The sequence below is a fragment of the Monopterus albus genome, unplaced genomic scaffold, assembly GCF_001952655.1.
Source record: "Monopterus albus unplaced genomic scaffold, M_albus_1.0 scaffold41.1, whole genome shotgun sequence".
Taxonomy (NCBI): Eukaryota; Metazoa; Chordata; class Actinopteri; order Synbranchiformes; family Synbranchidae; genus Monopterus; species Monopterus albus.
The window spans coordinates 3130843-3153799 of NW_018127921.1; the positions used below are offsets into that span (position 1 = coordinate 3130843).

At 40.5% G+C, this 22957-nt stretch overlaps 2 protein-coding genes across 3 annotated transcripts; both read right to left on the reverse strand.

The window, feature by feature from the left end:
• Window positions 1-839: 839 nt before the first annotated feature.
• On the reverse strand, window positions 840-12471 carry cax1 (cation/H+ exchanger protein 1). 2 transcript variants are annotated; one of them, XM_020599417.1, is made up of 21 exons: window positions 12266-12471; window positions 11286-11453; window positions 10092-10268; window positions 9716-9846; window positions 9379-9487; window positions 9166-9282; window positions 9029-9090; window positions 8712-8921; window positions 5224-5409; window positions 4528-4627; window positions 4123-4264; window positions 3761-3944; window positions 3467-3566; window positions 3245-3363; window positions 2885-2922; window positions 2666-2793; window positions 2189-2319; window positions 1794-1888; window positions 1526-1604; window positions 1326-1434; window positions 840-1202 (listed from the first exon to the last, which is right to left on the reverse strand). In XM_020599417.1, exons 1-21 carry the CDS (start codon window positions 12339-12341, stop codon window positions 1129-1131), a joined length of 2535 nt encoding a protein of 844 aa, XP_020455073.1. In that variant the 5' UTR covers window positions 12342-12471; the 3' UTR covers window positions 840-1128. The 2 variants fall into 2 exon arrangements, with proteins under 2 accessions (XP_020455073.1, XP_020455074.1); XM_020599418.1 differs by having other exon boundaries at window positions 8721-8921; window positions 12266-12470.
• Window positions 12472-12746: 275 nt separating this feature from the next.
• smo (smoothened, frizzled class receptor) lies at window positions 12747-22525 on the reverse strand. Its single transcript, XM_020599706.1, has 12 exons — window positions 21722-22525; window positions 19615-19814; window positions 19215-19424; window positions 18932-19104; window positions 18585-18804; window positions 18341-18464; window positions 18049-18141; window positions 17447-17555; window positions 16833-17018; window positions 16468-16616; window positions 15428-15562; window positions 12747-14978 (listed from the first exon to the last, which is right to left on the reverse strand). Exons 1-12 carry the CDS (start codon window positions 21981-21983, stop codon window positions 14368-14370), a joined length of 2472 nt encoding a protein of 823 aa, XP_020455362.1. The 5' UTR covers window positions 21984-22525; the 3' UTR covers window positions 12747-14367.
• Between the last annotated feature and the right edge of the window lie 432 nt (window positions 22526-22957).

Below are 22957 nucleotides of genomic sequence, written 5' to 3' on the forward strand. Positions count from 1 at the left end.
GCAGCGCCTTTTCCAAACTTGTAATGGAGTTGAAATTTTAAGTACAAGGTCTTTGCATGTTTAGACACTTTAATCACTTAATTCAGCCATTTCTTATTTACACTCTACATGTTGACAAATTGTGATACTGTACCCAATCTTGGTGTCGAAGACTTCTCTTCCTGAAAGTAAAGAGCAGACTAATACAGGGTGCAGCATACTGAGTCTTCTGGGTCTAAGTCCTAAAAGCCCTTAAATGTTTCAAGGCAGTATTGCTTATATAGTTAATGTATTTAATTAGTTTAACTGAAGCCAAATAACATTGCACCTTGAACTATGATTATAAAAAGGAGTGAGCAATTGAATTTTCAGTCAGAATGAGATGTTGCTAAATAGTTTGATGCCTCCCACAAATGCACGAATCTGCCTGCACTTCTTTATCATTCCTTATTTTTGCTCCATATTACAAATTACTTGGTGCATGATGTCACTGCCTATTTTTGTATTACCATCAAGTCTTTACCTTATTTTAAAGGTGATCACTAGAATGTTGTACAGTATAGTAAGCTCCTGTGAATGTAACTAATTAGCACGATACATAAAACAGCTTGTTTTATTTTCTACTTAAGGCTATTTTTGCATGAATTTCTATTCTACTGTGAAAATATACACAAGATCAACAAAGTGCATGCCTTTTGTCCTTTTAAGTGTGTCACTGAAATGTATGGAGTCAGAAATTGGAGACCCAAGATATAAAAATGTGGCACAAATGAAAATAGCATGTGTTCTACCGTATATACAAAACCCTGCTAATGAAGTTGGTGTAGCACTGGTTGAAAAACAGGTCTTTTTATAGACAATTTTTATAAATTGATGCATTTATTAATTCCAACAAACTATTTTATATTTAAATACAAGAGCAAAACCAAAACTGGAGAAATGTTTAAAGCACACAAAATATCATCCAATATGTTCACGAAAAGCAGACAGCTGTTCACTTACAGTTCCACTGTGATATTCAAAACATAATCCAATTCTTTTTCCATCTTTTGTGCCACTGAACACACACACCACTTGAAGATTATACAAATACTCAAAGTCTAAGTGTCATACATTTTTGGACCTTCAATATATTTCATGGCAAGCAGATCAACAAGATCCTGGAGAAGGTGCAAAGAAGTAAACAGCCAAAAGGATGAGGTAAACCACCACTAAAGCAGTGCCTGTAGACAGAAAGTCCATTATAATCTACAGCACATCCACATTTTGCAAACACATTTTCTGTCAATCCTTGTGAAGTGAGATGTCAATTTCTGCTCGGGGGAAATCACTTTAACACAACTTACCCTGGAAGTAGTCACATTTTCCATCCATGAAGATGTAGTTGACCAGAATGACACTAAAGATACTGGCCCACAGATGAATATCACTAAACACGAGCACAAATCCAACATCCTGGGAAAAAAATAAATAAATAAAAATAATTGCCAATATCATTATGGAAACAAATGTGCATAAAAATGATCTGCAAAACATTTTAACTTACATAGAATACATTGAAGAGGACAAGCAGTGGAATCTGAATCATGCAGACCTGCACAGCAATGCAGCTACCCACTTCAAGGCTGCACAAGACAAAAGACATGATTAAAAATGTTCAAAACACAGAAACCTTCCCATAGTGCCTTTATATGTGAGTAATGAATTATTGTGTCCTTATTTTCCATTGTGCAAAGCAGGAGTAAAGCTATTAGATGTCAAAACATTCAGGCGACTTGTTGCAGTAATTACACTACAGCACAGTGTACTCATGCCTCAGGCTGATGTTGTTCTGCAATGCAAACTGGATCCCATTGACAATCTCAGGAAGCTCTGGCACCATGGCCAACACTGTGACACCAATGAAGTACTGCAAGAAAGCAGATAAGCCTCAGCACAAAGAAGCAAGACCATACAGATAAAACATTACAAACAAGACACTGAACACCCTTTGTTGTTTGGTTACTTTTGACCTAAATCAAGTACATTTAATTTCCATATACATTATTTTTCTTCTTGTACCTCTTGTTGTAAACTATGCTTTTCTGTGTTAACCTGAATATTTCTATTCCAGGGTTTTAACTTGAATGGAAGGCTTGCACCTACTGCAAACTAAATTATCTTGTGAACCAAGAGACATTGTCCTAATTCAAAATAGTGTTTTAAATACCTGGGAGATGGAGTAATGGGACAGTAAGGGCTGGATGTTGTCTGTGCTGAGGTCAGCGCAGCAGGCCATCAGCACTGTGGCAACAATCAGCACTGCAAGAGCCCTCCACCGGGACCAGTGGACCACATGACCTGTTGGAAACATACCAACTAAGTTAACCAACAAGCACAGCTTTAATATTTGATGGTCTGCCTCACTGTTGAGGGAAGTTCTCTGCTTCCACATTGATTCAGAAGGTGTAGTTTTGATGTGCACAGACAATCCCGCCTCACTGCAAGGTAAACATGCTCCTTCTGTGATTCACATGCTCAACACAAGTTAATAAAACTGATAACATGCAGTCAGTGATTAACAAACATTTTATACTTATTCACCCAAAAGATTAACCCCACATGCACACCCCACACACCTGTTGTGATAAGTAGACAGCCAGCAGTGACCTCACCAGTGGGCTGGTACCCTCTTGTGTATACTGACCATGTGCATGGCCCCCTTGTTCACCACTGATCTGGATATCATAGATGTGCGAGTGGGTCTTCAGCGTGAAGATGAGACCAATGAAGTATGCAGCTGGCAGCAGCACTGAAATTGTGTACACCAGAGGCCTAGGAAACATTTTTGAAAATGAACAATTGAGTCAACACACAATTAAGTACATTTGAAACATGTTGGAAAATTTGGAGCACCTGAACTTACTCAATATTAGACAGGATCAAATGTGGGCCAGTCTGACTCTGTTGAGAAGAATGACAATGAAAAGTAAATCATACAAGCTTGTAAAGGCAAATTTCCTAAAACAAGTTCATGAAGACAGCAATTAAACACGTTACTTTGTCATGAATGAGAACATCTGTAATGTGTTTAAATACAAAAAAGCAATGAGGCACCAAAAAAGCCACTGTACATGGAATTTCCAAGTGCCATTTCTGAAATTTTATAAGTGCACCCGAACTTGCTAACGGTTGCTCTGTTGCTTGAGCTGATCTACGACAGTATACTAAGACAGCACAATCAAGAGAGCTAGAAGCTGGAGGACATTAAGAAGAAGCTGCCCACCATGTCGTAGTGACAGCTCTTGCAGTTCAAGGGTACACTGGCATTGTCTGGGACATTGGTGCAGCTTTCACAAACCAAATTACCAAAGGTCTTGGAGAAGAGGGTGGGAGCAAACACACCTAGGGACAATATTACAACATCAAGTTTTGGAGTTTTATGAGCCTGTTGGTTGAGATATTGTTTAAAAATGAGTTATATGTGCAGATGTCAAACAGTACATACCTCCTATGGATATGAAGAGCAAAGCTGAGCCCACTCCGGCTGAACGACTGTTAAACTGCTGCTCACTGTGTTTAATGCCCCCAATGATCATACAAACACCCTGTGCAGTTGATAAACACACACACACCAAAAGATGGGTACATGATTGTGAGGATCCTTCCATCAATATCAGTCTTGAATCTCACAGTGAAAAGGATGCAGCTGTAGTCATTACAAATAAATAAGTTCAGAGAGAACATGCAGTCTTCACCGAAAAGATCATAATCCTGCATGTTAACTGATATGTAAACTCACAGGTATGAACAATATACAGCCAATCAGGGTCCCAGTGAGTGCAGCTTTGACAATCTCTTCATAACATTTGCTGGCAGCACGGTGACCCCGCAGCAGTGCTGTGATATAGAACGTCAGCTCTGTGATGGAGCCAAAAGTCGCATTTACCACCGCTCCCAATGCAAAGTTACTCTGTGCAGAAATGCTGTGGGACCATGAACAGATGCCAATAAACCACTGATTCAATGTTGTTCATCAAAATACATGAGCAAAATAATATTGGTCAGTAGCAAGAACTGAGTACGCCCCCCGGTCTGTACTTACCCTCTTTCTCCTTAGACATGTCATTACTTGGTCATCAGGAAAAAATGTTAAAGCTTTACCTGGCTATTCCCATGCCAATATAGTAGGACAGAGGAATGATGGAAGTGATGGCTGTAGCAAATTTGACCTCTGAACTGAAGTATCGGTGTTCACTGTCAGTATAGCCAATAACCAAACTAGTCAACACCAGAGGAAGCAGGTCTACAGGGAACATTTAAGGAAAGCAAATAGACACAGTGGACAGACCAGTACAAATTAAGCTGTCCTCGATTATTGGCTTGTATTGCTTGTTTAAACCAGAAATATCATTCAGGGTTTTCCTGTCTCCAGCTATAGTAGATGCAGCTAGCTGCACACCCAGTACTTTGAAATGCAATCTAACAGTGGCATAGCTGACCTCTTGGCATTTTTCTAACAAGCCCCTTACTTTTGTCACTTTAGAGCCAACAACCCAAAAAGGATACTGAGACCAAAGATGTTGAATCCTTGGACGGTGTATTTGTAGTAATACACATTAGATGCTTGATAACAGCACAGGACGACTTTGGTCTCAGAAACAAGTCCCTGCAAAGAAGAACATAAAACACTCATCTCAACTAACAAATCGGCAATATGTCCTTTCATAAGCAGTGTCCAGTTTACTCCGGCTAACCCACCAATGTTAGTGTCGCTTTACATTAGGAACTATTTTCCATTGAAGTCAAGCCTGAATGAAAACTATCCACAAGGTTAGGTGCACTGCAAAACCTTTGCAAGTAAAAACAAAACTATGTACACTACAGGTACCAGTTAGACACACTGAGAATTACATTCTTTTTAAGTTGGGTGAACCAACTACTTAGGAAAAAAAAAAAAACTCAAAGACACACTAATCATTTGTTCTCGAGTCCAAGGGAAAGTTTGTGCAAAATTCAAAGAAAATCCCTCAAGGTGATCCTAAGATATCACATTCACAAGTATGGGCCAGATGGATAGACATACAACCCCAAAACACAATGCTTCCAGCCACAGCTATTGCTGATGTGGAGGTGCATAAACCTTGTGGTTGCTACTACATCAAGCATGACCAGCACAGAAATTGAAAGCAAATATTGCATACCTTCTTGCCTTGACATCCTTCTTATGACTAACCACTGGCACTGTAGAAGATTACCACGTACCTTTTCCAATCTGTGGATCTGGACATCCTCTGGTGCCATGAGGAGCACAGTGCTCAGTGTGCGAGCACTCATCTTGGCTACAGGGATGGTAAAGACCAGAAACCAGGAGAGTACACAGGCCAGGGAGTGGACCACAGCCAGGACAGGGTAACCCAGTAGTAACCAAACACAAGTACTAATGCGACACTGCAGAGGACAGAATCAAAGAATAAAACAAAATATTAATGAAGTTTCCATTGCATCATGTCACTAGAGAAATGCGTTTCCTGTCAAATGCGTGTGGATGCTGATAAAAGCTGAAAGATCGTCCTGAAAATGCCTGAAACCAAGTGCTGAAACAGCTGAAAGATGAGAAGAAATGGCTGAAGTTCTTGGTTGAATAACCTGAAGGATGAGATGCAATAGAGTAGGAATGGCCTTGAAGAGCTGAACGTTTTGATACCTGAATGGCTTTGCTAGCTGAAAGCATGCTGAACTTAAGATGTGAAAATAGTCCAAATGGACCCCAAAAGTAGGTGAGCTGGGGGGGGGGGTTGTCCCAATTGCGCTGCATTTTATGCACCACCAGATGGCACTTCAAGACTGTCATTGAATCAGCACTTTGAGCCCCCACTGACTTGTATTGCAAATAATAAAGCTGAATTAATTAAAAAGCAAATGTTATGAAAAAAGTTGAGTACAAGCAGGGATGTCACTGAAGAGTTGAACAGATAAAAGACCTCAATGGCCTGTATAGCTGAAAGTATGCTGGAATTTTTAAAGTGCCAAAAAAGGGTGGAAGATCCCAGAATAATAACTAGAGAAATGCATTTCCTGTTGAAAATGCGTGTGGATGCCATGTGCCGAAGGATCACCCTGAAAATGCTGAACATTTTGACACCTGAAAGGCTTATCTATCTGAAAGTATGCGGAAGTACAATTTTCCAATTATTTTGAATGGGGCAAGATTTTCAAAATAAAGCTAAATATTTCAGAAGTGTGAAGTGCAAAAAAAATTCTGAGTCCAAGTGTCAGGTCCGCTCAGGGAGACATGCCTCTCTTTTATCTTTCTCTCTCCTGCTCTTTCCTTTTTGTGGGATCAGCACCTCAGCTGTGTCGCTTGCTGTAATTAGTGACTCGTCGCGCACAGCTGAGGTGCATTGCTGTAATGACTGTCCTACCTTATTTTAACTGTCCTACCTCTGGCAGACGCTACGTCGTGCAACATTTTGACACCTGAAAGGCTTATCTATCTGAAAGTATGCGGAAGTACAATTTTCCAATTATTTTGAATGGGGCAAGATTTTCAAAATAAAGCTAAATATTTCAGAAGTGTGAAGTGCAAAAAAAATTCTGAGTCCAAGTGTCAGGTCCGCTCAGGGAGACATGCCTCTCTTTTATCTTTCTCTCTCCTGCTCTTTCCTTTTTGTGGGATCAGCACCTCAGCTGTGTCGCTTGCTGTAATTAGTGACTCGTCGCGCACAGCTGAGGTGCATTGCTGTAATGACTGTCCTACCTTATTTTAACTGTCCTACCTCTGGCAGACGCTACGTCGTGCACCGGAGCATTAACAGAACTTATACCTATATACCTAACTTACCTATAGTCATGGTATGTGTCACACATCATCTTGATTTCCACGCTGACAGTTCCTGTGCTGTGGATCCTGTTTTGTACGTAGGTTACATGTTTTGTGTTATACGTCTCTAGACGTACACGCTGACAGTTCCTGTGCTGTAGATCTGTTCGTATGTTTTTTTTCCCCCATGAGGTTAGCCAGACGTTAGTTTGTCTATTCACCTGTCCGTCCTGCTCCTCCTACTCTCCTGGTTCCTGTCATTAGCCTGTGTGCTCACCTGTTCGTCCTGGTGGAACCATCTCTGTCCTACCCAGATTGTGTATGTACGTGGACTTTGTTACGTTGTTACTTTGTGTCTTTTTCCATTAAACCCCCTTGTTTTACTAGCACCTGGGTCTGCAATCTTGAGTCCTACCACAGTTCTCCCTCACCCTCCTGGTGAGGGGGACAAACCATAACACGAAGCATGAATGCCCTGGGAGAGCTGAACATTTTGATACCTGAAATACCTGAAAGTATGCTTAAGTAGAATTTCCCCATTCATTTGAAAGCGGAAAAATTTTCATAGTAAAGCAAAAATATTTCAGAAGTATGAAATGTAGAAAAATGTTGAAGAAAAGCATGAATGTCCTGGAATAGCTAAACATTGTGATACCCGAAATTGCTGGAAGTATGCTGAAGTAAAATTATACTATTAATTTGAAGGGGGCAAAATTTTCAAAATAATGCTAAATATTTCAAAAGTATGAAGTTTAGAAAAATTCCGAATAGAAGCATGAATGTCCATAAAAGAGCTGAACATTGATACCTGAAATAGCTAAAAGTATGCTGAAGTAGAATTTTCCCATTCATTTAAATGGTGCAAGATTTTCAGAATAAAGCCAAATATTTCAAAAGGTATGAAGTTTAGAAAAATCCTTAAGACAAGCATGGATGTCCTTGAAGAGCTGAACATTTTGATACCTGAAACAGCTGAAAAGTATGCTGAAGAAATTAAATGCCAAAAAACAGATGGAGAAAATCAGAATAATAAAAAACAGGATAACAGTGTGGATGCTTCACACCATCCACACAACTAGAAAAATGCATTTTCTGAAGAAAATGCATATGGATGCTGAGTGCTGAAAGATCGACCTGAAAATGCTGAGCATTTTGACACCCGAATGATTTTGCTAGCTGAAAGTATGCTGAAGTAGAATTTTCCTATTCATTTGAAAGGGGCAAGATTTTCAAAATAAAGCTAAATATTTCAAAAGTATGAAGTTTAGAAAAATTGTGAATAGAAGCATGAATGTCCTTGAGGATCTGAATATTTTGATACTAACCTACCATTGAAATTGTAGACTGATCATTTCGTTGTTAGTGGGCAAACTTACCAAATCAGCTGGGGTTCAAATAATTTTTTCCCTGACTGTATTATAAATGTATGAAGTTTAGAAAAACTCTGAAAAGAAGCATGAATGTCCTTGAAGAGCTGAACATTTTCATACCTGAAAGTATGCTGAAGTAGAATTTCCCCATTCATTTGAATGGGGCAAGATTTTCAAAATAAAGCTAAATATTTCAAAAGTATGAAGTTTAGAAAAATACTGAAGAGAAGCATGAATGTCCTTGATGACCTGAACATTCTGATACCCGAAATAGTTGAAAGTATGCGTGCAGAATTTCCCTATTCATTTGAATGGGGCAAAACTTTGAAAATTAATGGTTTTTCTAGCTGAAAGTATGCTGAAGTAGTTAAGGGCCAAAAAACGTACAGAAGAATAATAATAAATAAAGACAAGGAAAACACTGTATGGATGCTGAGTCAGCATGCATACAATAAAGAACAGGATAACATAGTATGGACGCTTTCAGCATGCATACAATAAAGAACAGGAAAGAATAGTGTGGATGCTGTAAAGCATCCACACAATTAAGGTCAAAATAACTTTTTTACCCAGTGCTTTGACATTTTTCTAGCTGGCAGTCCTGGGAAAGGGATCCCAACAGGGGTTAAGTCCTCCTTAACCCTTGTTGGGACCATAAGGGGTGCAGATTCCTTGTCCCTGGCAAGGTCTTTGCCGTCTTCAGTGTCCCCTTCAGGAATGATTTCGCACTTTGGAGGCTTCGCACTGGGTCTCTTCACTTGATAACAAGCCTGAAAAATTTAATGATAACAGTTGGTATGATTTATTGTAAAACCAAGTAATGTATGAATGCAAAGACATATTACTTAAAAAGCTAGGACACTATATATCATATTACCTTCCCTACCAACTTCCCAAAGGGCCAAATGAAGTACCACGCCATCTTCAAACAAAGTTTGCCTAAAAATATCCAAAATATCCAAATTTAGGAACAACTACAATAGTGAGTAATGTTGCTATTTATACAATACTTACCATAAGGGGCACCACAGATTGTGAGAAACATTACAGGACATATGAGGAAGTAGATTAAAGACATCCACCATCCAAATAAAAATACATAAACTATGTTCCCAAAGGTTACCACTGAGCCTGAAAGAGAGGAAGTTTCATAAAAAACAGATTAAAGCTTTGTACAATTATGCAGCTCCTGTTAAAATGAATTCAAGCGCAAAGAGGGGAAAGCACCTTTTTGAGGCTTAACAATGCTGAGATCAGAGTACAGCTCTTTGACGATGTCTGATCTGTCTTCAATGGGCCTCTCCGTTACATGGCCCTTCCACTTTCTGAAGCCAAACTAAAAAGAAATGTGTTTTGGGATTCTTAGTATGCTAAATAGAATGGGCACAATATATTTTACCAAAACAACTTTGAGTAGAGATCAGTGTAGTCAGTTCCATGCAGGTACAGAATGCAACTGTGTGAAAACAAGCAGATAACTTGGATGTCCCCACCTCTTAAATGTTGCTATTGCTTAGGCAGCACAAAACCCCAAATACTCTCCTGCACCCAAGTCATGGCTTACCTTGTAGTTGTTGGCTTCCCTGTGTGCCTCCACCTCATTCTCAGCTCGGACTGTAGTCCTTGTGGTGGCTTCATGCCAACCCTCTTCTCCATGCCGTGATGAAATAGACCAGGCTGAGGTGCCATGTCCTCCTATGCAGACAACTATTAGAAAACTCTTCTGACAAAACATGACTACTTGCACTTTAATTCTCTCTTTGTACATTTGAACATCTCCAATGCACATGTGTGCAGAGCTTTTCAGAAATTTCAGTTACAGATTGTTTTTAGCCCCAATTTTGGGCAAAGAAATCTTACTGTAGCAGCGCATTTTTGCGAGAGATGTTTTTAACACGTTCACATTGTCCAGAGCAACTGTGCTTGTTTGAATTATTCACCTCTGTGGACGGTGAGGAAACATTTTGGTGCATAGTGGCAGAAGTGGTGTGCAGAAGCATCTGGGGGAGGTGTCTCTGCTGTGCCTAGCTCTGGATGATGGGGGCCAACACAGAGCCTATCAGCTTGGGGTGGCCGCCATGGAAAATGGTGATCCTGTTCATGACCTATAGAGTTCTCTGGATAAGGAAATAAAATGGAAAACTTTGTTATGAATTTACAAAAGCATGGTGCATTAAGTTCAGCAGTGAAAAATGCTGACTTAAGATTGGAGATGATGTACTGAAGAATATGGCCACACAGTCATTTCACTGAGGGGTCTAACTGCATTTGAGATTGACTGACATCTAAAGCCAAAACTCTTCAGTTGCCCCATGGAAATGTGACTAACAGAAAACCTATTGAGAATCAGAGTGCCCCCTGTTCCCCTACTTTGCCAAGACTGATCATGTTATCAATGCATGGCAACACAGCAAAGAAAATGTAGTGCGATATTCTTATGTTTTGAAATTAAAACATAAGCATTCTGGTTGTACTGTATACAGTCCATCTTCTTATAAGGTTGTCCATGAGAAGCAGACTTTCATGCCTCAAACATACTCATCATGTCTGATAGAAGATGTACAGTAAAAGTTAATTTAATGGAGCAATAGGTAAATACTGGATGCATATGGAAGCCACATGATAAAATAAAGAAATATTGTCTTTAAACTCCCAGAAAAATAATATCAACAGGAAATATTAAGCATCTATATGATAAATTATGAAAACAAAGTTGTGGTTAGATGCGAGAACTTGGCTGAAAAATGAATGTCACGAAGTATGTTTCTGCTGTCAGAGAATGTTCGAGAACTTGGCTGAAAAATGAATGTCAGGTAGTATCAGTTTCTGCTGTCAGAGAATGTCAGTACCTGATGTAAACTCCTAATCAGACAATGACACCATTAAACTATCAATGTGAGCATCTGCTACAGTAGGACTGCAAAGACGTGATCATCACAAGACAATCAGCACTAAAGTATAAGGAAGAACATTTGATTTCAGACACAATGTTCAGGAAGTGGTTTTAATGTTTAGCCTAAACTGGAGGAAACTACAGCTCAGCTGACTTTGTTTCTTTAACAAGTAAACATTTTCCAATGCAACTATGCTTGTTTTAATTACTTTCTTCTGGTACCAATTTATATCTTATTCACCTCTGTGGACAGTGAGGAAGCATTTTGGTGCATAGTGGCAGACGTGGTGTGCAGAAGCATCTATAGGGGATGCTTCCACTATGTTGAGCTCTGGGTACTGGGGGCCAACAGAGAGCCTGTCAGTTTGGGATGGTAGCCGTGGCTGCTGTTCAGGATCTACATGGTTTTCTGCAGAAAAGAGTTATGGATTCAGAAAGGCACAGCACATTTAGGAATACTTTAACAGGCTTTGAGTCTTTGTCAGTTTAGCAGTGGAAAAATGTTCACTCAAAACTGGAGACAAACAAAAACGGGTGGTGTGATCAAGGATGACAGAAGCCGGTCCATTGGATATATTGCTTTTTTTTTAATTTTTTTTTTAATTAAAACAGAAGGATACTGGTTTTTACTGTCTCCTGCTCCAAACTGTCACTCATCATGTCTGATAAAAGATTAGACAGTAAAACTTTAATTGGATAGTAGATAGATGCAACTGGAAGCCACACGATGAAAGACTTGAAAATTAAGAACCAACTTTCAACTCTGCAAAAAATATCCACGTGGAATATTTTGTAAAACACAACGTGAATTGTGTGAATGAGAGAACTTGGCTGAGAAATGAAGGTCAGGAACAATCAGTTCAGCTCACTGTTGAGACAAACCATGGAACTAACAATGTGAGCATCGACTGCCAAGCTGGGATAATCAAAAGGCAATTAATTAATTAATACTATTAAAGTATAATCCTCATCTGTGTCTAGTTTTAATGCTTGGCTCAGACTGGAGGAAAGTACAGCACAGGTGAATTTGATGAGCACACTTAAAACAAAGCAAGAGGTAAAACGAGCAAAAAAAAAAAAAACACACACACACAAAACCCAAAGAAATATTCACATCTAGCGATTTTAAATCCGCTGTGAGGCGATAAACACGAGGTGCGAGTTGTATGAACGCAGGTTTAAGGACAAAGCTCAGACAGAAGCGAAGTAGTTCGGTCTCACCTGAACATTCAGCCACGGACCTTCTCCGCAGGTTCTCCACATCTTCTGGCATCAACGAAGGCATTTTCTGCGACATTTTGTCTGTTTATTCCCCGAGTGTCGCCCCTGTATCGTCTGTGCTTCAAAGTTCCATCTCCTGCCCTGAGCGTCTACTGTGCAGTCACCGAGCCCACGCCGCGCAACAAAACTAGGTAGAGGTGGGGGTGGGGCTGGGGCTGGGGGAGGACCGGGCGGACTGATATGGAGGAGTGAAACATTTTAAATCATTTTTATCGTCTCGTATGCGTGTCGTCTAGGCAGTTGCTTACTTTCTGCTCATGTCTTTCTTTTTATCCCCCGTGGATTCATTTGGGTACATATTTTTAATCCTTTAAAATCACTGTGTAGGATTTAACCTTCTCAGACTTGACATGGCAGAAAGCTGTGCATGTAGCTGTGACAACACGGCAAAGTAAACACACTAAAATGTAGGATCGCTTTTATTTACATAAAAAACAAAACGGTACAGCTGCACTGTAAGCAATAAACTTTTAACACAGTTGGGAAACAAATGACGGAAGTTATTACTTTTCTAATCACAAAAAGTAATACTTCATTTCCATAATAATCTTCATTTAATGTATTAGTTTTTTGGGTGGATATCAGCTATGCTTTATTTCTGCCGGCAAACTCATTATATTGTTGAATTGAACTACTACTAACAAAATAATAATTCTCTCATACACTTCACATTAATAACTTGACAGAAAACTAATTTGCCTAAAGCTCTACCCCAGCGTCATTTATCCACAGTGAGAGTTTAATGACTGCACTAGTTGACATTTTACAGCACAAGTACGGTGACAACTAATTATAACAGGCTAACTATTCCCTTTTTGGGTATCATGCCAGCAGTGTAACCAGGTGATTTGATATATAAATTTGTACAAATATTACACTTGTTGAGAAGTCTATAAACAGCCTATAAACAGTACACACATTCAGAAAGAGAGCAATGTAAAAATAGAAGCATTTCTTCAGATTAGGAAAAATAATGATTTAAAAAAAGATTTCTAAACCCACAACAGTGTGAAAATACATAATACAAAACACCTTCAACTGCTCTGAAGAGAAGAGCAAACACACACAGAGTCCTGTTTATAGTGAATGTATACAACGGGTTAACAGCAAAAATGCTGCTGTGAAAAAAGGCTTTTAAAATGAATCACATGAATGGAAATATTTATTTCCTGTAATATACAAGGAGAAGTCATTGAGAAAAAATGATAGTCATGCCATTCATTTTGAACAGTAATTGCAATAAATCTTTCTCCAAACAAAAATAAACTGTGTTTATTGCACCAGGCAACAGAGCACATACAAATAATTAGTATGTATTTTAACTCAGTAACTTTTAGCATATAAAATCAATTTACTGTTACTTTGCTGATGTCAAACGGTGAAGAAAAGAATGATAATGTGTGTTATTGTTAATAGTCAGAGTGTGAAGTTGGGAAACTACTATGTTTGATTTAAAACTAAAAACAGTGTGAGCAAAAAGAGTTGTACAGTATATGGCTGACTTTATGAATCAGGTTTTACTGCTCTGGGACTTTTCAAACTATTATAAATCACGGGGTATTTCTGACTTTCAAATAGTTTTCTAGGATTACACTTTTAATCCTAAAAATGTAGTGTTCTTTCTAGTAAATAATATATTACCTGATAGGATCAGTTAGAATTTCTGACATTTCAGACTTGTCTGACTCCAGCAGAAACAACCCTGGCTGGAGCTGTCAGGGTTTCAGAATAAGGACGTCTATGTTGTTTCAAGCCATGTACAGTTTAGCTGCCTTGTTTGTACTGTTATCATGGAGTTGCCTTTGAAATGTTATTGGACACAAATAAAGTACACATTTTTTTATAATTAACTTATTCATAACATATTTTTCACTTTACTGCTTTATGTCAAAAAAGAGAAAGAGAAAGAAAATAAAATCAGACCAGCTTAATTCCATCTTGATCTCTGGGCATTGAAATCTAGCCGCACTTTAGTAAGAAAGTATCCAGCACTTTTTATAACTTACTGTCACCACAAAGAGACAGCCAGAACCTATTGGAGCTTAGAAGTCAGAGTCAGCATCCATTAGTTCTGCCTCCATTAACATGGTCCGAGAATGGATGGGCCCATAGCCGGCCCTTCGGCTTGTCGGGACTCGAGCCACATGGGCCAACCTTTCCGACAGCCCGTTGGTGAGATCCACTTCCCCGGGATAGTGAAAAGATCCAATGGGCCGCCAGGTGGAGGCTGATGGGGGATAGCGTATGCTGATACCCAGATCCTCTGGGTGGTCATTGAGGGTCAGAGGGTTAGAGAGCAGGTTATGGCCATAGCTGTCCCGGCTGCTCTGACAGGACAGATGGGGACGTCTCTCCTCACAGGAGAGAGAATATGAGGGTTGGAAGTCCAGACAGGATCCTGGCAGGACTTCATCCTCCACCTTCTGCTGTTCCCGCAAATTGGCAACCAGCCTTGGGTGGCAGGGCAGTTTAGGAAGGCGGGATACTGAGCTGCGGCCAAACTCACGCTGGTGGTAAGTCTGGTGATCCACCGCTTCCTCCACTGGACGCACCTCCTTCTTTCTCTTCTTCTTCTTTTTCTTCCTCTTTATCATCTCTGGTGAAATTTCAGCCTCCACCATCCACAGTCTGTTCCTCGCCTCTGGAGGAGGCACTGCGGAGAAAATAAGAGAAAGTAAACTGGTGATCAACAGTCCTCTGATTAAGAGAAGGTACAAAATACAAAAGATTGAAGGAAAAAGTTATAAAAGGAAAAATGGAAAGAAGTGATGAATGAGGGAATGTGATTTGAAAAGCTCTGTGTTTAATGTTTGGGGGCAACTGTGACTTAGGAGGTAGAGTCGGTCGTTTCCTAACCGGAGGATTAGCGGTTTGATTCCCGGCTTGTCCATTCAACACGTCGAAGTGTCCTTGAGCAAGACACTGAACCCCCAGTTGCTCCCGGTGATAACACCGGTGTGTGAATGTGTGAGCGTTTGTGAGTGCTAATGGATGAATGGCCTAGTGTGAAAGTGCTTTGAGTGTGCTGTAAAGCGTAGAAAAGCACTATACAAGTATAAGACCATTTACCATAATGCGGTGCGTATTATTGTCAGCTCTTACCAGGTGAACCAGTAGGTGTAACAGAAATGTCCTGAGGCAGGATGGCACCTCGCCTAGCCACCATCTTGGTCACATGCTGTGCCCATGCAGATGATAAGTCATTAGATGGCTCAGTCAGGTCAAAATTGATTCCAGCTATAAATGAGAAAAGACAAACCACAAACATTTAGAATCAACTAAGATAAGACTGAGATGCTCTTAATGTCTGCTCTGTGATGCCACTGTAGTTGTGAATTGCTTTAAGCTAAATAAACATGGCAGCCATAACGGCCTCACAGCTTATATGAGCAGAGGAAATGTGTGATTTATTTCTTAGTTACTGGAACAACAGTTATGCCATGTAGCCTTTATGTCACAAAAAAAAGGAAAATCTGTTCAGGCCAAATTTAAATGAAAGATGAAGAACACTGCACTCATCCAAGGGCAAAAAGAACACAGGACGTCCACACACCCAAACAAAAAGCCTTCCATAATTTGTTACATCTATATATTTGGCACATAACAGCACAGGGGAAAGGCAGCAATGTTTCTGCCATGCCTTCTTCAGTGTGCAAATACTGACCCTGCAGTCTTCTTTGTAATCTGGAGGCCAAAGTTAAATGAAAAATGACACGGTACACAAAAAGAGTAAATTCTTATATTGGTAAACATGGTGCACGTTAAAGTTTAGGCATTGGATTCACCCAAATTACAAAAGACAAAGCTTCCACAGGAAACATGTTATGAAGAGTATCCATACAAAAACTGTATTAACATGAGGTATAAGCCTCACCATGAACAATGCAAATAAGACTCCTTGCAGCTTCAATTGTTTACCACAAGGTAGAGGTATGCACACGTCTTTACAGGCATTGCTTCCGCTGTTTCATTCTTCACCACAAATAGTGGAAATATAATTATAGAAATATTTTAATGCAAACTTAAGTCTGTACTGTTTTCTGTGTTCTGAATGAAAACTTGCTCAGTTAGGGTTCATCAGTTTATGCTTACTCTAAATGAATCATCAGAATTTATTTTAATGTATGCATTGATTCACTCACCCACTGGCCCGTCATGGGAAACAGTGTGCATGCTGAAGGAAAGTTCCTTGTCTGGGTCCTTGTGGAGCTCCTTCCTCATTGCAAACGCCTTGGCAATCATCTTACTCTTCTTGATCCTTTTGGGTTCATTGTCGCTACGGCCAATAATTCTGACACAGGATAAGGGAGATTAATATTGTTAGCCTCAGCTAGCAAGGAGGACCCTAAAGAAAGACGGCTCTGGACACAGAATTTAACTTAGAAGAATACTTTCCGTTCCAACAACTTCACAGCCTTTGGGATGCTCTGTTTCTGATAAATACAACCTAAGTCTGTCTATTTCTTTACTTAATTAATAGATTTCATGTTCATTTGATTTTGCTTACTTGCACCAGGTGCGTTTCCAGATGAGGATGGTGGCTTTGGTCCAGACCCAGGTGCTCATAGCAATCCCTGTCCCAAACATGGAGAACAGGTTGATTTTTTCCACCATGAGGCTGGGCCGATTCTTAATGGTGCATTCTGGGATTGGCTTGTTGGTCTGAGAGGCAATTGTCACATTGGCTTCACATCTGTTGAAAACATCACAGAGACGATAAGTCAGTGTGTGTACCATGATGTATGTGCCTGCCACACCAAAGGACTGAGGCGTATTTAAACACTGGAGCTGATAAAGATGTTTTTACAGAAAAGAGTGGTTTACACGTTTGAGGATAAATTAATTCCAATCCATCCAGTGTCAACACTGCGGCGAAATAGGGCTGTATTCAGGACTGCAAGTTGAGCAGTTGAACAGTCGTTTGGAGTCTCAACAGTGTCATATTTATGGATATCTCTATGCGAAATGGTGAACCTGAAGAGGTGTCTGTAACTGTGTTGAATTATGATGTACAGTAGTTCTGAGGCAGGCAGGTGTAAAGCTGAGTATGTAACCAATAAAAGCACAGCAGACCACAGGATTGTGGCTTCCTTAAAAATAAGGAAGAAGAAAAATACTTACAGCACATACTCTCTGAAGCTCCTCTCCCATTCAGCTTGGTTGAAGAAGTCATAAAAGTGGCAGCCGAAAGTAATGAAAACAAAGCCAAAAGCGAGGAATCCGAATATACCTGAGAAGGAGAAAAAGAACAATAAATTCAGTATGAAATTTTGGATACTTGAATCCAAGCAACTTGACTGCAGAGAGAAAAATGTACCTCAGAGGGTTATGGAAAAATGTTAGATGGTACTGTAGAGAAAATAATGAGTAAAATCCTGATAGCAGAAATCCTTATTTTATATCTTTCTTGTATATTTTGCTCATTTCAAACACAGGACCTGGGGATGTTTGCTCAATATGATGAAGCTTCTCTTGCACAGAAGATAACTTACACAAAACAATGTAAACACAAAGTTCCCACAGGCTGGTACATCATATAGACCATCAAAAGTGTTTGCATTCCTTGTTCAATGTGCCCAGTGACATACTGCTCCAGATTCTTTAAATATTTGACCTCGGTTAATTTGACCCCGGTCTCAGTGCTGATCTTAACCAGGAAGGGTTTTACCCTCATATTTTCACTTCATCAGTCTGGTAAGAAGATAGCAGATGACAGAATATACCGAGTCTCAGCATTGTCTCATTGATTTTGCTTGCTGCTTTCTCACTCAGTAGTCCTGGGTGGTTGCTCTTGATCGAAAACAAGGTCATGACACCTGAAAAAAGAGAAATGTACTTAAATAACAAATATTAGCGAGAATACTTCAAAATAGATATGTTTAATTATTAAATATTTAAGATGAACTACTCTGATATAATCATTTACTTCTATTTTTATACAAGAGTTGAGATTTGAACTGACTTGAAGGTAAAACATGACCAAATTATGCTGCTGCTCTAAATGTGTGAGCTTACCCCGAATGAGGAAGTAGCCACCGACAACAAGCACAACTCCAATGGGTGCCAGTACAAACCCAGCACGGTATCTGTAGTTTTTGTAGCCCACAAAGCAAATCCCGCTCACTGAGTCTCCATCCACCTGTTGAGCGCCAGACAACACAAACCAAAGATATAAAAAAAAGGGGTCAAACTGAATGAAAGAAACATTTTTTTTGTCTGAAAGGGTGTGAATTTGTGAGGCAAATGGCTCCCACCACACCTCAGCGATAGCCAGGATGGCCACAGTGAGAACAAATGGGATGGACCAGGTGACCATGTGGAAGTAGGAGGTTCTGCCAGACAGTGGCTGGTGTGTAGTGCCCAGGGCTTTAAAGGACATGTGCCAGGCGTAGGTCAACATGACAAACCAAATCACACCTGACATCAGGGAGTAGTAGACAATGATGAAGATGGTGACACATGACAGCGTCTCTGATGACCTGCAGAAAACAAGGCAACAGCGTCTAGTGAATTTTTCTGCTTGGGAATGATTTCAGGTCTTTGTCTACATGTGAAGACTAGATGTAATCTAATCTCATGACTGATGGGCTGGGCCTTTGCACATACGAGGGCTCCCCAAGTCGCATGGTGTTGTCGCTCTTGCACACAATCTCCTTGCGTGCTCCATCCAGGAACTGGGCCAGCCAGCCGATACTGCCCACAAAGAAACAGGCGTTGATATAGAAGAGAATGACAGCTGGATAGCGGTTGGAGTTCTTCCAGTCAGCAAGAAATGTGGCCTGAAAAAGAAAAGTTTGTTTAAAGTGAGATATCTGTAGTAAGAGATTGTTTTGTACCCAAACAATTCAAAGCAACAAACAGAATTATGGGTATTATATTTGTGTCTCACCAGGGTGAAGAAGGTACAGAGGAGGGTGATGGTCCCGAAGTAGGCGATGTAGGCATGCATGTCATTGTGCTCCTCCTCAGTGAACAGAGGGTTGTCACACTGGATACCACAGCCCTCCACATCCTTGTACCAACTTGACTGAATATCTGTCTTCACCAGCGGAGCTTCACACTGGCCTGATGTGTTGAACTTCAGCTTCTGTACCTCATTCTGCACATGTAGGATGCAGTGGGAAAGGTGAGCACTTTAGCACTACCAGAATGTATTCACCTGCTAAAATAAGCACAGTCACTACTCTTTACTTGACCCTGACCTCTATCCTGCAGTGAAAATGAACCTTTTGCCTTCAGGGAGCCATACACTATCCCAAGACATTACATACAGTAATAATGACGCATACCGAGCAGCCCACAGGGAACTTGTCACATTTGAGGAAGTTTGGCCAGCCTCTCTCCTGGTCCACGATGCTGCATGGCCGACGGGTAGCCAGACACAGGCTCTGACTGGGCAGCTCAACCCGACCGTTCTCACATTTAGGCATGTAGACGGCACAGAGCAAAGGCTGGATGACTGACCAACAGCGAGGAGCATTTCGCAAACCTAGGATGCAAAAGCTGGTTTAAACATAGTATGATGTTCTAGTTGGACATGAGAAATGTCGAACTAGACATGAGTTAGATTTAGCGGACTGTTGATGGTGATAGAGAAAAATCTTCCAATGTGATGACACAACAACTGAATAACTGAAAAAATAACAAACAGATTGAAAATGATAATTAATAATCATCATAGGTACACAAGACATAATGCCACTATAGCCATATTAACTATATACAATAAATGAGGCTCTTTAGGGCAAACTGGGAGGCCCTGACACCTGTGATGCAGTCACCTGAGACTGACAGGTCATTAGAGAAATGTCATGAATGTGAAAGACCTCTTGTTTAAGTAGGACTCCACCATTGTTCCTTCGCTAACACCTATGAGTGAGTCCTTTTGTTTCCTTTAATGACTTTTAAGCTTTCATTTTCTGTCAAGGTTCTCTTCCTATTCCTGTCCCCCGAGTACTTAAGATGTCTCATCACAGCTCATTGTCACATTATTATCACATCAAAATCCGGGTCATTCATCACATGGTGACAAAAGCTTTTTGTATACAGTCATGGCCAAAAATATTGACACCCCTGCATTTCTGTCAAATAATGCACCACTTCTCCCAGGAAAGTGTTGCAGTCACAAATTCTTTGATATTCTCATGTTTTTATCATTTGTTTGCATTGGCAACATTGTCAAGGAGCTACAGCCTATGACCCTGTAGCTAATCTCCCTGGATGTGGATGAAAGAGAAAAAGAGATGACGGACTGCAATGAAAGAATGAAGGAGTGTTTGAATGGTGGGTTAAGGGTGCAGCAGTGTCAGCTCGTGCCATCTGAATGACAAGGGACACTGTGGTAGGAGACCCAGGGTGGCCCCACTGCTGACACAAACATAAAAAAGCCAGATTGGAGTTTGCCAAAACTTACCTGAGGAAACCACATTCCCTCTGGGAGAATGTCCTGTGGACAGATGAGACTAAAGTAGAGCTTTTTGGTAGCGCACCTCATTCTTCTGTTTTGAGAAAACAAAAGGAGGCCTTCAAAGAAAAGAACACAGTCCCTACAGTCAAACAAGGTGGAGGTTCACTGATGTTTTGGGGTTGTTTTGCTGCTTCAGGGACTGAATGTCTTGATTGTGTGTATGGCATTAGGAAATCTGAAGACTACCAACAAAGTCTGGGGCTCAGTGTGGGGCCAGTATTAGAAAGTTGGGTCTCTGTCAGAGGTGATGGGTCTTACAGCAGGACAATGACCCAAAGCAGACTTCAAAAAGCACCAGAAATGATTTCAGACAATGTGCTGGTCAGTTCTAAAGTTGCCAGCAATGAGTCCAGATCTAAATCCCACAGAGCACCTGTGGAGAGATCTCAGAACAGCAGCTGGGAGAAGGAACCCTTCAAATCTGAGAGACCTGGAGCAGTTGGCAAAAGAAGAGTGGTCCAAAATTCCAGTATAGAAGGTGTAAGAAACTCATTGGTGGTTAGAGGAAGTGACTGATTTCAGCTATTTTGTCCAGAGGGTGTGCTACCAAATATTAAGTTGAGGATGTCAATAATTCTGGATGGATCAGATTTGGCTTTTTTCTCAGCTTTTTGTTGTTCCAGTGCAAACAAAAGAAACAAATATGAGGATATCAAAGAATTTGTAATTTAAACAAATTTCTGAAAGTAGTGGTGCATTACCTGACAGAAATGAAACGGTGCCATTATTTTTGGTCGTGACGGTATTTAATTACTACAAATTAAAAGCATGAGACAGCTGGGATTTATCATTCCTCTGTTGTTACTATAGTTTTTGTTTGTTTTTCAAATTTTATTATCAGTAATAATTAAGAGCTACATGCTATATACCTACAACATGTGTTACAGCGTCCTAAAGAAGGCTTATCTCCCGATCCCATTAAATCTTACCAGACCACATGGTCAACTTCTCAAAAGCCTCTTCTTGGGTGCTGGAGTCCTCTGCCAGGATCAGAGAAGTATGTGTATATGGCAGAGACGATCCCAGGCATGCGTTGTATTTAAGTGCTTCGCACGTTGTCGTTTTCTTGCAGTTATCCTCAAATATCGTTCCGTTCTGCGACAACACTGCCCCGGAGCCTGGAAGCCAGGCAGTCCAGACGCAGAGCATCCCATAAAATCCAACAATAGGGCTGCAACCCTGGGAAGACATCTTGGGAGAGAGAATCAACTAAAGGAGAAAAAAGACTCTGATTACTTTGTATTCTAGTTCTTCCCAAGAAATCCACAGATGAGGTTTTCTTCATTCGATTTCGAGTAAGTTTGCAGATGCGGCATAATGAGGAAAAGCTGCGGCGCGCTTCAGGGTTTTCCCGCAGTCCTCCCAAACTTTTTTATCCTGCACTTCTCGTCCGGTCCCTGCTGGATACTACCGACTTTCATTATCCAAACTCCAGCAGCTCCAAAAGTGCCTTCAAATATATAAAAGTTGGAGATTCAACTTAAAACCATACAACGTATTCTTCTGAAGCGTTTAGGCTGGATATGAAAAACACATCAGGCCGACAAAGTTGTAGATTCGCCCTCCCCCACTTCCAAAAAACTTGCCATAAAAACTCTGTAATAGGATCTCTAGGTCAGATGCACCACCCCCTTCTCCATAGCCCCCCTCTTTTCTGCTGGCAGAAAAGTTAGATGATAAATGATCCCATTTCTCTCTACGTGTCGCAGGAAGTGGTTTTTCTCCCCGTGAAGTGTCTGATGAGAGGTTTCTGGGCTTTGTTGTGTTCCTGAGAGCTGCAGCTCTGCCGCTGGTTATGTTTTGTCTCTAGTATGCACATGGTGGGGAGAGCCAGAGCTCCAAAACGTCCCCTCCCATCCCCCTCTGCAAGTGGAAGAATGTGCCTTTTTGGCTTTCTCAGAGTTTCTCATCTCAAGGCACCCCCATACATGGACCCTCATCTTACTGTAAGAAGAGTTTTGTAGTTGGTGCTGATCCATACACCTGCAGGATCTTATACAACATCATTGTCAACTTCAAATGAAGCTGATATGTTTCTCATTTTATGAAACTCCCCTAAGACCTTATGGAAACTACTGATCTCCCAAAACATATACAGAGGCTGTAATAGAGCAGTCATTAAAATAGATATATTTAAAGTGTAACTGCATTTAAAATTGTTTGTC

Coding starts and splice junctions, on each gene's coding strand:
- cax1 (XM_020599417.1), bottom strand. CDS start 12,341: ATGTCGCAGAAAATGCCTTCGTTGATGCCAGAAGATGTGGAGAACCTG. Junction 4,628..5,223: donor AGATCCACAGATTGGAAAAG/GTACGTGGTAAT, acceptor TCTTCTTTGCAG/GGACTTGTTTCTGAGACCAA. Junction 1,435..1,525: donor TCCTCTTCAATGTATTCTAT/GTAAGTTAAAAT, acceptor TTTTTTTCCCAG/GATGTTGGATTTGTGCTCGT.
- smo (XM_020599706.1), bottom strand. CDS start 21,983: ATGTCTTCCCAGGGTTGCAGCCCTATTGTTGGATTTTATGGGATGCTC. Junction 17,019..17,446: donor AGCTTCAGAGAGTATGTGCT/GTAAGTATTTTT, acceptor TGTTTTCAACAG/ATGTGAAGCCAATGTGACAA. Junction 14,979..15,427: donor TACACCTACTGGTTCACCTG/GTAAGAGCTGAC, acceptor TTTTCTCCGCAG/TGCCTCCTCCAGAGGCGAGG.